Consider the following 15,154-nt stretch of genomic DNA (forward strand, 5'->3'; position numbering starts at 1 on the left):
TCTGACCAGACCTGTCATTTTGGAGATCTGAACCCATTTATCTAGCCATCATAATTTTCCTTGTGATAAAAGCTCAGATCTTTGCGCTTGCTCTCTTTTCCAGCTTCCACAAAATCAACCACAAGAACTATTTGCCTACTGCCTTATATATTATCCTGCTTGACAGGCATCACAGAAACAAGATAATCAATGTCTTTCCCTTGCTTCCTTTTATTAATATAATCTATAGGTTCCATGGTATTTATTCCAGAGATGTCATACTGACATCCTTTAATCTTGTGTTTAATGTTAATTACTATTGTGACTGATAAATAAATGTTTTTTTATTAGTTATTACAGCGACTCGAAGAAACAGGTCTGGAGACAGAAGGAATACTGCGAGTTCCAGGCTCGGCTTCTCGAGTTAAGGTATTGGTCTTTGATATAAAAGATCTGTTGTGTGACATATTTACTGCTTGTTGTATATTAGACAGGTCATGTTGTCTTCCTTAGTGGGTATGTAAAAGATCAGGTTCCTTATGTTGATAAAGGTTACTAAGTTAATATAAATTATACTCTGTAAGGCCATGTTCACACTATGTATTTTTTCAATAACTAACGGACGCTGTTGCAGAGTGCAACAACGGCCGCTGTTTATTGACTCTGTGGCTTTACATTATTTTCTATAGAACAATGGAGATTCAGGTCACTGTTCTGATTTCAACACAAAGTGAAATGTATTTTATACATATTAAGGCTATGTTCACAGTACGTAAAACTACGGCCGTAGTTCTCGCCGCAGAACTACGTTCGTAGTTTTCAGGGGTGGAACATAGCCTTATTTTGAATGGAATCCCGGACGGAGCGTACACACATGGTATGCGCTCCAGCTGGGGTCCCATGTCGGCGCCGGAAAAAACTGGCATGTCAGTTTTCTGCGGCCGGAATTTAGTGAATTCCGGCTGCAGAAAGCCCTGTCAGTTCACACAGTGAAACAAGTGGCTCTGGACGCTCGCTTCACTGTGTGTTATGGGAAGCTCTGATGCGGGCGCGCGCTGGTCATCAGAGCTCTGCGGCCGGAAAGATCATTAAGTACCGGCCGAGATGATCCGGCCAGAGACCGGAACGGCCGGTCTCTAACGTAGTGTGAACATAGCCTTATATCATACCATATAAATAGGAACAGATTGTTTTTTTTATTTATTTGGAAAAATGAAAAACATTCCCTAATATTCCCTAAAAATACAAATCAATGAATGTAGAAAAGATCCTTTAGAGTGCTCTACAATATAACATTCCCTTTATCTATTAATCTTTAAAACATTTACATGGATATGCGATGTACCAGTGGTAAATTCTCTTTAAGGATTATTAAATAAAAAGGAAAGTCTGGCTTAATGAATGAGAGCTGGCTAAAAGGCTTTTTCTATGTTTAGGTATTGGAGACTAGACATGCTCCTCAAGCCCAGCTTAGCTTATCTATCTGCTTTTTAAACACAATGGGGGAGATTTATTAAACATGGTCTAAAGTGAAAATGGCTAAGTTGCCCCTAGCAACCAATCAGATTCCACCTTCTATTCCTCACAGACTCTTTGGAAAATTAAAGGTGGAATCTGATTGGTTGCTAGGGGCAACTGAGCCAGTTTCACTTTATACCACGTTTGATAAATCTCCCCCATTATATCAATATTAAATGTTCTCCAATACAATTGAATATATAACTACTTTCTCCTCCTTCCTATAAAAGTGACCCTTTTTTCTAATTTGAAAAATGGATTCTGTTGAATTAGAAGATTTTTCGTTCTTACAGAGTCTCCGGGAGGAATTGGAATTCAAATTTTATGATAACTCTTTTGACTGGAAAAAAGTTCGAAACAATGACGCTGCCGGTCTTTTAAAGATGTTCATAAGAGAACTGCCTACACCTCTGTTTACAATGGAGTACCTCCCTGCCTTCACTGCTTTAGTGGAAAGTAAGGAACAGCGATGTTGCATGATTTTTACTTTTAGCTAAAATTAAACTTATTAAATGTGCGTTCACATGTAACGGATCCGCAGTGAGATCCACTGCAGATCCGTGCCCTGTACATTATGGGCAGACAAACTCGCAGCGGGATGGACATCCGGCTGTGAGTATGTTTACAGCCCGCCCCGCTAACCCCCGGCCGCCGGAGTGTATACATCACCTTCTCCCCGCTCCGGCTTGCTTCGGGCTCCCGGCGTCTTCACGTCCCACTCAGCCCCGAAGCAAGCCGGAGCAGAGAGCAGGTGAAGTATACGCTCCGGCGGCCGGGGGGATAACGGGGCGGGCTGCGGACAGTTTGTCTGACCATAAGTGTACAGTGCAGGGATCCGCAGGGGAGTCCGCAGCGGATCCTATACGTGTGAGCGCACCCTTATTGTGAAATAAGTTCAGCTCACCTCTACCTGATAGACCAGTGTTTCTCAACTCCAGTCCTCAAGACCCACCAACAAGTCATGTTTTGCAGCTATCCCATACAATGAACAACTGTGGCAGTTACTGGTGCACTGACTATAATTATCACCTGTGAAATCCTCAAAACATGACCTGTTGGTGGGACTGAAGTTGAGAAACGCTGTGATAGACCCAAAGCAAAGAAGAAGTAGAGCTACACTGATACAGAAAACATGAAGAAGGAGAGAGATCCAGCATGGCATAAAGCGAAGATTTTCAGGTTTTAGGATTTTACTCTAAAATCCATAGAAATGCTAGTTTCTGCTGATACATAGTGGAAACATATGACCATCGAGAGAGGCAAATTAAAATACTACATGGTATCAGAAGAGGGAGCATGCCAAAAACAAATGCCTTGTGGTTAAATGGTTACTGTCATTTCAATCAAGTTTGTTAAAGGCGCTTGTGTCGGTAATCCCCAATTCAAGGAGGAGGATTAACCCTCCAACTGCCTTGTACTTTTAAAGTTGTAATGTCCCCCTTTTGTGGCAACACTACAACTTTCAAAGTACAGGGCATAGTGAGGGTTAATTCTCCTGGTGCAGATCACTGATGCCAGCTCCTTATTAAAGAGGCAAAATGGATATTCCTCCTTGCCACTCATGTTCCATCTGGCTTAAACTGCGGGTTAGACCTGAATTAACCTTGCTAGACTGTTTTTTCTATTCAGGTAGATATATAGATTTGTATAGATATATATAGATATAGATATATAGATCCGTTTATGTACCAATGTTTTTTTTATATTCAATTCAGTTTTTTTCTAGGATTTGTCCCTTTCTTATTTCCCAAAGGACAATAATTTCGTAATTACAGCTTTTGTTCCAAATTGATCAAAAGTGGCACATCTCCATAAAAACATGTCCTTTGTGAGAACATTTAGAAAAGCAACACTACATATTGTTGAAGACAACACATTCTGGTGTTAATAAATAGCACTTAGCATTGGCACAGGAAACAATGCTCAATTGTAGACCTATAAGGAGCAGTGTAATAAAAGCAATAAAAAAAGGATGTTTTTAAAGTCCTCAGCTCAGGAAGCATATTTTATTATTAGTCACAGTTTTGTTATTAGACCTTTTCAGTATACAGGACCATGCACATAGCAACAGCATGGGGGAAATTTATTAAACTGGTGTAATGTAGAATTATCTTAGTTTCCCCTAGCAACCAATCATATTCCACTTTTCATTCCTCACAGATTCTTTAAAAAATGAAAGGTGGAATCTGATTGGTTGCTAGGGACAACTGAGTCAATTCTACTTTACACCAGTTTGATAAATCTCCCCCCTGGTGTTTGTACTTTGGCACAAATATTTAGTGAGGGACTATACTTTCTGTGTGTTGTTGTATGGTGTCTTTGCACAACAGGGACAGTATTCTATCCTGGAAGCAATGCTTTTTGGGAGACAGTTACTCCCAGTGTAGTAGCTACCATAGAGGCAGGCCAGGCAGCTGCTATGGTGCCCGGGCAGGAGGGGGGACCAAGGATACACAGGGAAGATAAGAGCTGTCCTGTGTCCTTGTGCTTAACTCCTTATGTACTGCTGTGTGTAAGTGACCCAAAGTTTATTTACATCCTGCAACACAAAAAAAGGGTAAAAACAGAAGACAATGAGAGCTCGGCTTCACTGCTCTGATAACCCCTGACCTCTGCTCTCCTGAGCTCCGGCAGAGGTCAGGGATTATCAGTGCAGGAGCAGTGAAGCAGATATCTCCTTGTCTTCTATTTTTAACCCTTTTTTGTGATGCCGCACCTAAGTGAGGTTTGTGTCACACACTGCACTGCAGTAAATAAGGGGTTAAACAGAAGGTAGTCTGCTCCTGCACCTATGTATTTAACCATAATGGCTTCTAATGGGCCCTTATAGCTGAATACAGTTTACTGACAGAACAAGCAGCCATTGACCTTCTGCTCTGCCAGTCACTTTTGTGGGCCTGCCTCTGCCTCTGGCCACAAGAGATTTGAATTTTTTCATTATTATTTTATATATGTGTATAAGGGAGGTGGGGGGGGCCATACAGTTTTTTTTTGGTATGGGGCGCAATGAATCCTAGCTATGCCCGTGGTACCTCCATAATACAGCGACCAACAGGTCATGCTGTCCTTATTATCTTGGAGGATTTAAAACAATGGCCCATATTTACTATTCCAAATGCACCCGAATTTTGCGACACTGTGTTCCAACATATTCTTTCACATTGGCCACCACTGAATTAGATCCTGTTGAAATGAAAATCTCCTTATAATGTACCAGACCCTGAACAATAGGTAGTTTTTAACTTTGAAGAATGCAACCTGGGCGAACTTGTTTCAGTGCTTTTCCATGTGAGTGATTGTTTGCAGATATTGTTGCAGCTGTGGCACTGTAGATCCTTTTGTAGGCCTATCATATAATAAATACGCTCATTGTGCCAATCCTTTTTTTTGTAGATAATGCGTAATTTATGTCATGGAATGATGTCAAAGACAGGATTATGACAGGGCAATCTTTCAACTCTTAGCGGTTTTATAAAACAAATCCTCACGAGAACACAGCAAGCCTTTTCTGAGTAACTAATCAAATTTCAGACTTTCATATAAGAATTCTTATTTTAGTTATTTTCATTTCTTTAGAAATCTCCAAGATCAAATTGCAGCTGCAAGCTCTTCATCTATTAATCATGCTCCTGCCAGATGCCAACAGAGATACTGCCAAGGTAAATTAAATTAGAAACAGTATCACAAAATATTTCTATGCATTTCCTTCCAGGAGTAAGGCATTAGTTCCCTGCAATCATTTCACATGCTAATGTTGCATTGTTTATCCAGAAAGAAAATCCAGATATTGGCCTTGGCAGCTTATGACAATAAATCTTTGGTACATGGAAGCTAGCGTCTAATCAGATTGCTTAATCATCTTCACATAAAAAATGAACAGAAAAATCTAAATCCTTCCAACAATTATTAGTTTGATAATAATTAATTACTAAAATGCTCGGGTGCTCGTTACTCGAGACGAGTATTTCCCGATACTCGAGTGCTCGTTTCAAGTAACGAACCCCATTGAAGTCAATGGGAGACTCGAGCATTTTTGCAGGAGACTCAAGTTCGGTAGAGGGAAGGTCGTGTGAAAACCTGTCAACCTCAGAAATTGATGGAAACACAACTAAAATGGACAGGAAACAGCAGTGGCAGCATGTATGCATGCCTCTGAGGCTGCCTAATGACACCATTATGCCTAATTCTGTGCAACAGCCTGGTTAAAACAGAGGTAGGCATAGGGACCACCCAAAAACTCAGCCTGACACAGCATGGCAGTGAGAACACAGGGAACCATTAAAACAGAGGTAGCATATGATGAAACACCCCAAAATTTAGCCTGACACAACATTGCGGTGAGGACAGAGTGATCAAGGTAGAAGCGGTAGCCAGTGAGCCTTCCAAAAATTATACCAGACACAGCATGCCAGTGAGCACACAGAGAACCATTAAAAGTGAGTGAGGAAGCAAGTGGGCCTCCCAAAAATTATGCCAGATACAGCATGGCATTGAGCACACAGAGAACCATTAAAAGTGAGTGAGGAAACAAGTGAGCCTCCCAAAAATTAGGCCAGACACTGCATGGCATTGAGCACACAGAGAAACATTTAAGGTGAGTGAGGAAGCAAGTGAGCCCACCCAAAAATTGGAGTGAGTCCAGGGGCTGGGATATTTAGTGGACATGAACCTAGGTGCTGACAGTTAACTGGCTAGGCCTGCTGTCAGTCACCATCAAGGGTATACCTGATGCCTCTCGACCGGGGGATGGCGAGGCCCCGGCTAGACGATGATGATAATAATAATAATAATAACAATGTGATAGGAGCAGGTTGGGGAATACTTCCAGTTACTCAATGAGTCATGGCAAAGGGAGCTCTAGGAGGAAAGTAAATGATATGTATCCTATTAGTGACTGACCACAATAAAGTTAAGAAACTTTGTAGGGAAACTATTACAATTAAAGCTTATGTTTCTTGTTAGGTCGGATTCACATTACACTTGTGTAATAAATTGCACGTATGCCTTGGCAACCTGTTAAAATAGGCCCTGTGTCTACACTTTGCATTGTCTGCAATGGTTAATTGTAATGCGGGAACACCAGAATGTGCCCGCATTCAAAAGAAATGAAGTTCATCAGGCCGGTACTGTAGTACCGGCCTGGTTGAACTTCACAGACAGCAGCCGTTCTGTGACACAGCCTTGTCACAGAACAGCCGCTGTCTTACAGCATGTGAACGTGGCCTTTTGTCGGCATCTCATATTGACGTCTAGTGAGGTATACAGTACCTGCAACATAATGCACGTAATTCAAATACTGTCTCGTAATGTAAACCCAGTCTTGTACACAGGGCCGGCTCCAGGTTTTTGTGGGCCCTTGGTTGCGAGAGACTCAGGGGGCCCCTTTGTATAGCACACCTCGGGGCACACCTACCAAATAAAGTAAAATACAGAAAAAAAATGTAATTCAGTGACTCACAGGTGAGGTCTTCTTTGATCTGAGGCGATCGCTCTCCGTTTCCTCTCCATCTGGCCTAGACTACATGATGATTTCTTCAAGCTACAATTAATCTCTTCAGAACCTGTGAGACAAACATCTTAGGCTCCGCACATTTTCAGCAACTTCCTTCCCTTTTCCCCACCAATAGGCTCCCATACAGTAGTAATTCTGCTGCTTGGTGTCATGTGCAGTAAAGTAAGGAGGTTTGTGGGTCCTGTACTGTGCCCCCCATATAGTAATAATGTCCCAATGCTGTGCCCTCCATATAGTAAAAAAGGCCCTCTGTCCCCATAGTAATGCCCCCTGCCATGCCCCTATAGTAATGCCCCCTGCTCTGTCTGCCCCCATAGTAATGTCCCCTGCCCCATAGTAATGTCTTCTGCTCTGCCCCCATAGTAATGTCCACTGCTCCCATAGTAATGCCCCTGCTCTGCCCCCCTAGTAATGCCCCCTGCTCTGCCTGTCCCCATAGTAATGTCCACTGCCCCCCTAGTAATGCCCCCTGCTCTGCCCCATAGTAATGCCCCCTGCTCTGCCTGCCCCCATAGTAATGTCCACTGCCCCCATAGTAATGTCTCCTGCTCTGCCCCCATAGTAATGCCCCCTGCTCTGCCCCATAGTAAATGCCCCCTGCCCCCATAGTAATGTCCCCTGCTGTCCCATAGTAATGCCCCAAAATAGATGCCCCCTGCTCTCCCTCAACACAAGAAAATTTAAAAAAATAAAATCATACTCACCTAATCTAGGAGGACTACAACTCCCAGCATGTCCAGCCTGTTATGAGAGATCAGAGGACATTATAGGAGATATAAGAGGAGAACTCCCAGCATACAGAGGGGAGGTATAAATGAGCCCCGGCCGCTCATGTCACATGACAATGATCACAGGTCCTTCATCCACCAGCATCCTCTCCCGTTCTCAGCCCCGCCCCCTTATGATGTCACCACAGGTCCTTTCCCATGGCTCGGCAGCAGACAGGCAGGTCCTTTACCCTGTAGCTGTCATTATCAATGTGCAGGGCCGGCGTCAGCACCCAGCTCACTGCTCGGGCAAGTGTCGGGGGCCCCTTGAGCGGCTGTGGGCCCCGGCACTTGCCCGAGTAAGCCGGGTGCTGACACCGGCCCTGCTTGTACAGTTGTAGAAGCAATGTAGGCACCCATACAATGGATTACGTACTCAATTTTCCGACATAATTCTATTATAGTGACAGGACAAAAAAATCTGTTATACTGTAGAGTACAACAGCGCATCCTGAGGCTTGGTTCACATCCCATAAAATAAAAGTTAAATACGACTTTAATATTGAGTAACAATAAAATAATACGTGAACAGATGAAAAGAAAAAACAAAAAACAACTGTATTTTGAAAAAGTACTGTAGGTCATAAATAATGAGCATGATCATTATTTGGACGGTCATATGAGGTGTGCACTGCTGCCAGTTTCCCATTTACTTCAATGGAGCACATTAATATATTAAAAATATGTCCGTATTTTGACCCCAAAATTATGGCTGCATTTTAGCATTAATTTACAATGAGCACTTGTACCAATCCCACAGGCAAAGCCCGGGGAATAGAGCCCCCTTAGGGACCTGACTTAAAACTTCACGTTTACTTATTTACAATCTTGTGGTAAGTATAACTAAAAGAGTATGAAATGCACATACTCCTGTGTCCTTATGCTCATGCAAACTGCATATGATTCTTGTAGCCCTACAGTTGATTTCACTTCTGCTTATGATATATATATAGCATGTGAGCATCAGGAGTTAAAAATAAAAATATAGCCCCTTCAAGGGGCTTTATTCCCCAGGCTTTGCCCATTGGATTGGTAGAAATGGTCATATTGGACTCCGACCTCTGACTAGGAGGATTTGTTATTGGTAATTTACGATGAGGGAATATAGCTTGAATTGTCATTTAAAAACTGTAGACTCCTTTACTGAAAATTGTCTCATACCAAGAGGTCAGGACAGGTTCAAGGGTCTACTGGGGTCTTGGCTTGGCCCTAGGCTTGTGGACAAAGCCTCTATCACTGCTTTGTCCTGTGCTAGTTCAGCAGTGGTGATACTGATAGGGTTTTAAGCACTAATTTTCCAAAATTACTAGTGAGTCAGCTTTAGGCCGGGTTCACATGCTGTATGACACCAGCCTGCTGTGACTCGGTGATGTCATAGAATGGTGTCAGAATCGGTGTCGGTGAAGATCATCCTGCAGTACCGGGCGGATGAACTTTATTTGTGCTTAATTGGGATGCGGGCTCATCCGCGTGTGCCTGCATCCCAATTCACCATAGCACACAATGGAAAGTATGGCCAGAGCCACCTTTTCCATTGTGTGAGCCATCAGAGTTGTGTAGCCCAATTCAATGAATAGCGGATGCAAAAACACTGACATGTCAGTTTTCGTGCAGCTGCTAGGAATTCCGGCCAGAGTGTATACTATGTGTATAAACTCTGGCTGGGATTCCATTGCAACATAAATTTTCTATTATTCTTGGCCTTTGCTGCAAATTTGCAACAACGGCCGTGATTAATAGAACATTTACGTTGTTTGAATATAGCCTTATACTAAGGGTATACTTACTGTAGAGGAACAGCAAGACTACTATAAGGCTCATATGGAAGGTTGTGCCATCTTTCAAAACCTTCACAAGGCATCTCACAGGGACCACTATATGTGCACAAAGAGGGAAAAATACACAAGGTTTACAATATACTTTTTAATAAGTGCTAGAACTTCCATCAATTTGTTATATCTATGTAACTGCTGTAAATCATATTGCTGCATATCTTATTGCCAGGCACCAAACTAAGTAAGATGGCTGCCCAAATACTCATGTACAGAAAATAAACATACAACAATCAAGAAATAAATACAGAATAAATGAAATAACAATACAAATAATAAAGCATGTTTCTGTAACTTTAGTTATTAAAAGTGTAGAAGATACAGTTTCTTAAAGGAACCGAAAAAAATCTGTTTTATTTTTAGTAAATTGGTCTGGGATAGGTTTGAGTGATATAAACTTCATATAAAATGACTGTTCCATAGCTTAGAAAGAGTTAGCACAAAATATTTAAGTATAAAGTATCGCAGATATGTTTTATATTTTGATATGTGTTGTATTAAAAAGGAAAAAAATATTTTTCTTTTGTCCCTTTATACTTTAGGCTTTACTGTACTTCCTAAAAAAAATTGTGTCTAATGAAGAAAAAAACAAAATGAGTTTGTGGAACGTATCTATGATCCTTGCACCAAACTTGTTTATTCACAAGGGCAAAAGTGCCAACCAGGAAGAGATGAAGGCTGCGGCATCTACGGCACACATTGTTCGACTTTTAATTAGGTACCAGGACATTTTATGGACGGTGAGAAAAACATTTCCATGTTAAGAATTTAAAGAGGTTTTTGTATTATAACAAAAGCATATTAAAGCCAAATGCTATACATAATATTTCATTGCTCAACAGCATTGTTTATTGGCCAGTTATAGGCACTGTGGATCTCTAAATGGCATTTATTTTGCTTAAAAGGTATTCTTAAGTTAGCCCTTTATGGCATATCTATAGTATTTATCATATATACCTATTCTTTGCATCTTATTATTTTTTTTTTTATTTTTTTTTATTTGCAACAACTGAATATAAAGAAAAGCATTTAACCTGAAAGAACCAAGCCTGTCCTTGAGTTTCTGCTGTAAAAGTAAAATATTTCAGGTGCCGCTCACAGGACATCTTTTTACCAAGTTAGACAAACAAGTCTGCAACATGTTATTTTTAATGATCACAACAAGGCTGGAGAGTGATAATATGAGAAACAATACAGCAAAATCTATTTTATAGATGTCTTAATGTTTGCTTCCTGTTAATATAGGTTCCAGCCTTTCTGATTTCCCAAGTGCGGAAAATGAATGAGGCAGCACAGAACAATAACAAGAAGCAGCTTATTTTCGATAAGAGCGTAAGAAAATTATTAAGGCGAAAGACTATGGAGCGTGAAAGGCCTGAAAGGAGAGAGGTATGTTTTAGAATCTAGAGCCTATTTGATTCTTTGTACCAGATATTAAAAGCATTTTCCTACATTATGGAAGCATAGACAGATGCAGGAAGGTACCAGGTATCTCTTAGACCTAACATCTACTTAGCAGTGACAGATTAAGACTCTTTAAGACTCAGCGGTCTGGTGTTCTCTCCTATATCAATGCTCTCTGTTAACCTACCGCTGTTGCTGAATTAATTCTCCTCTGAGCACCTGCTCCACAATTCACCCATAGTAGGTATAATTGCCCCAAATTACTCATACCTCTACGTTAGAGGTCAGCAACCTCCCCAATGGTTGAGGAGTGGCTGGATAAAGTGCAGCAGATTGCATGACTGCAAGAATTATCCAGCTGGAAAACGGGTAACCAAATTAAGTACTTATCACTATGGGAACTCTGGATGTTATTTTATACTCTACAGTTTACATTAACCTCTTCCTCACCGCATACTCATAGCTTCAGGATCTGGTTAATAAGGCTACATCAATTCAAGTCTTTTGTACCTATTTATTTTTTTTCCATATAAGATAATTACACCTATTTTTTTTTACTGTGTGTAAATCTAGTTGCAGACAAAGTAGCATGTTTCTGTAACATCTGAATGAAGGAAAGGCCACTTGTCATCACTTTCATGCTGTCTGAACCACAAGTCATCCAAGTGTTCACTGGAAGCTCCTCTTTACCCAATCACCCTTGATTAATAGACCTCTCTGTTTGGGTATAGGAAGGGATCTATTAATCAAGACAGGTGGAGTACAGAGAAGATAATGTGGGTCGTCCCAATGACTTGTAGTTCGGGCAGCATTATCCAAAAGTTTAAATTTTTCTTGAAATTTGTAAAAATGCCCATAGGAGACTGAAAGAGTAGATTGCATGCTATGGTTGTTACAAAGATGGACTGTAGGGTGTCAGCCCGCTAGTGGTATGGTTGGGTTTAAAAGGACTCTATTAACTTTTCAGGGAAATCTGTTCAGTACTGACTTTGATCGTATTCTATCTATTGAAGAGTAAATGCCAGACTAGGCAAAAGAATTTATCTAAAATAAATAAGATAGACAATTTAGCAGGAAGTGTTTTTTAAGAAGTCAGTTATTATGTATTGAACTGGAACTAATTTGGCGGCAAGACATCTAGATTGGATGGTGTTTCCTTAAAGCACTTTTATTTAATCTGATACTTAGTGCGTGCAATGGGGTATTTGGATACTTTCCCATTTTACAATAATAAGTCTCATACATGTAATTATTAGTTCCAAAGAGAAAAATGAGCTGTGAAATGTATTGAGATGTCATATGAGCCACATCAGCTATGAGATGCATGGAAATGTCAGATGAATAAAACACGCAATCTAGCCCCTTTGTGCTCAATGCACAATAGTTATCCCAATTTGTGCACTCCACATAATAGTTAGCCCCCCCCATACACAGTAGTTTAGCTCCTTTTTGTCCTTAACAAAGTAGTTAGCCCCCATACAGTAGCCCAGTAGCTCAGATGGGTCTTCTCCCTGCTGGCTGTGCGAGGGCTGCCTGAAGACGCCAGGGAGGGCCACACTATGTATGTGATGAGTTGAGCTCCTTACCTTAATAGGTGCCCCTTACCAACTAAAGGGGGGGGGGGTAATTTGTGGGGAGCTAGAAGCACATTGATTACAGAGCTCTAGACTGACTAGACAGGGGTAAGGGTGCAGTAGAAAACCTTTGTAACTCTGAAGCTAGTCCCAAACTGGTAAGGATTTCCAATGGCTGATCTCCTCCTTCGCATAGTGGTATAGGGACACCATTCTGACAGCAGCAATGTAATTGTCCTATTGCAAATTGCAAATGCTTGCAGACATCAGTCAGTAATGTGCATGGAGCCATAGAAATCAATCGGTAAAATACTGTCTGCAATTTTGGATCCAACATTAATATGGTGGCGATCTTTTGGGATGGCAGTCATTTTAGCGATAAAAGACGGCCATCTATCAGGAATGATCGTGAACATTATTTGCAGCCATCATTACCATTCGGCGTTGTGAAAACATAGCCTATTAGCCTAATACTAATATGTAAAAGTGACCTGAGTTGACAGTAAAAGATCTAGGACATTCATGAACAATGGTATTGCATTCAGTAGAATATGGAAGACGTAATTTAGTGTGGCAAAGGAGGCCCAGCTATAACCTCTGCCACCCCTACTGCTACACTATGGGTAATGAGGTAAAACACTGTGTTCATACACAGTATTTCCATCAGTATTTTGGTCAGTAATTGTAGCCAAACTCAGGAGTGGAACCATCAGAGAAAACTTATAATGGGAAGATTTGCGCAGTTTCTGTGTTTCCAACCCACTCCTGGTTTGGTTTACAAATTACTGACCAAAATACTGACTGGAATACTCTGTGTGAACATTGCCAGAGGGTGGTAGGTCTGCATATAGGGTGCTGTGATAGGTAACTGCTTGGTTTCACAAGCCTTGGTAGTTTCTCTAAATATATGGTAGTTTGGTAGTTTACCATGTAGGCTTGTATTTGCTTCTAGTTTGTGTTTCAGAGTCCATAATAACAATGTTTAGTTTTAGATTTATAGTCCATTAAACACTTCTCTATAATCCATTGCTATCTTATTAATGGATATTGGAATTTTTATTTTCACAAAGACTAGAATACTTTATTTTGAGATAATGTCTTTGTGGTATTTGAAGTTTTAAGACCTAGTAGAAAGGGTTTTCTTCCTGACTAATTTTTTTTTCATTAAAAATATGTTCCCACATTGTATTTACCTCATTCTTTTTAGAACCAAAACCAGGAGCGGGTTGAAAACAAAGACACTTTTAAAATCTTTCAAACCTATCAGCTCTACTCCTGGTTCTGGTTAAAAAAAAAGACTGACCAAAAGACTGACAGAAATACTATGTGTAAATATAGCCTAAAGGAGTTATTCAGGATTAAAAAAAAAATGCAGCTAATTTCTTGCTAAAACAGCACCACACCCGTTCTCAGGTTATGCATGGTATTACCATTCGGCTCCATGCACTTTAATAAAACTGAGCTGCAATGCCACAGCCAAACTGACTTTAAAAGTGGCAGGTGGCTGTTTTTGAAAGAAAGCAGCCATGTTTTATAACCCTGGATAACCCCTTAATCATTCCTCCATGTTTTATAACCCTGGATAACCCCTTAATTATTCCTCCATTCTAAGGCTGGGTTCACACTACGTATATTTCAGTCAGTATTGTGGTCCTCATATTGCAACCAAAACCAGGAGTGGATTGAATACACAGAAAGGCTCTGTTCACACAATGTTGAAATTGAGTGGATGGCCGTCATTTAATGGCAAATATATATATTTTTTTGTGTTTTTAATCCACTCCTGGTTTTGGTTGGAATATGAGGACCACAATAGTGACTGAAATATACGTAGTGTGAACCCAGCCTAAGTTTGTATTTAGTGAAGACAATTTAAAGAACCATGTGATTAATTGCTTATATTTCTTGCATATTTCCACCTTTACCTGTCCTTCATTTTTATTGTGTTAGGATTTCCACTCAAGTTCCACCAAATATTTGTTACATAACATAAACTAAAGATCCAAGAATGACAGGCTTTAAAGGTTACAAGATTTTTTTGCTGGATTTAATTTGTACTACATCCATCATCACCTCTAAGCCCAAAAAAAGAACAGCTGTCCTGTGTTCTGGTTATTACAGCTCTATTCTGCTTTTATATTTCAGCACTCTGATGTACCTGAAGGAGTGATAAGAGTCTATGCTCCATTGCACTCAAAGGTTTCCATGGCAATCCAGCTGAACAGTCGGACAAAAGCCAAAGACATCCTGGCGCGATTTCAGTGTGAAAACAGGTGCTGTGGTGATCTGTCCTTGTGCTTCCTTCCCTTTATATTCTTCTTATGCAACATAATAGTTCCATAATTCTTATGCCATATGACTGGAAGATCTGTTGTCCTACCTCTATTTTCTTACAGAAATGCAATTAATTAAAAGCTTTGGCTAACTTCAAACAGATTTCCATTTAAAGAGTACCTGTCAAGAAAAATAACTTCTCACACGTCTTCAGACATGTGAAATATTATTGATCACAGCAGTGACACTCGCCATGATCAGGAGATACAGCCAAGGAGTGACCGCCATGCACTG

At 40.6% G+C, this 15,154-nt stretch overlaps 1 protein-coding gene across 5 annotated transcripts in view; it reads left to right on the forward strand.

Annotated features, from left to right (window-relative positions):
* The window catches only part of ARHGAP28 (Rho GTPase activating protein 28), a 118,040-nt gene that overhangs the window by 90,736 nt on the left and 12,150 nt on the right, over positions 1-15,154 (forward strand). For all 5 annotated transcript variants that reach the window (XM_069960096.1, XM_069960094.1, XM_069960098.1 and 2 more), the window contains exons 8-13: positions 331-408; positions 1,791-1,953; positions 5,074-5,156; positions 10,151-10,348; positions 10,854-10,997; positions 14,732-14,859. In XM_069960096.1, coding sequence (XP_069816197.1) covers positions 331-408; positions 1,791-1,953; positions 5,074-5,156; positions 10,151-10,348; positions 10,854-10,997; positions 14,732-14,859 — 794 coding nt within the window. The remainder of the gene's footprint in view (positions 1-330; positions 409-1,790; positions 1,954-5,073; positions 5,157-10,150; positions 10,349-10,853; positions 10,998-14,731; positions 14,860-15,154) is intronic.

Source organism: Dendropsophus ebraccatus, chromosome 2 (assembly GCF_027789765.1).
Source record: "Dendropsophus ebraccatus isolate aDenEbr1 chromosome 2, aDenEbr1.pat, whole genome shotgun sequence".
Lineage (NCBI taxonomy): Eukaryota > Metazoa > Chordata > Amphibia > Anura > Hylidae > Dendropsophus > Dendropsophus ebraccatus.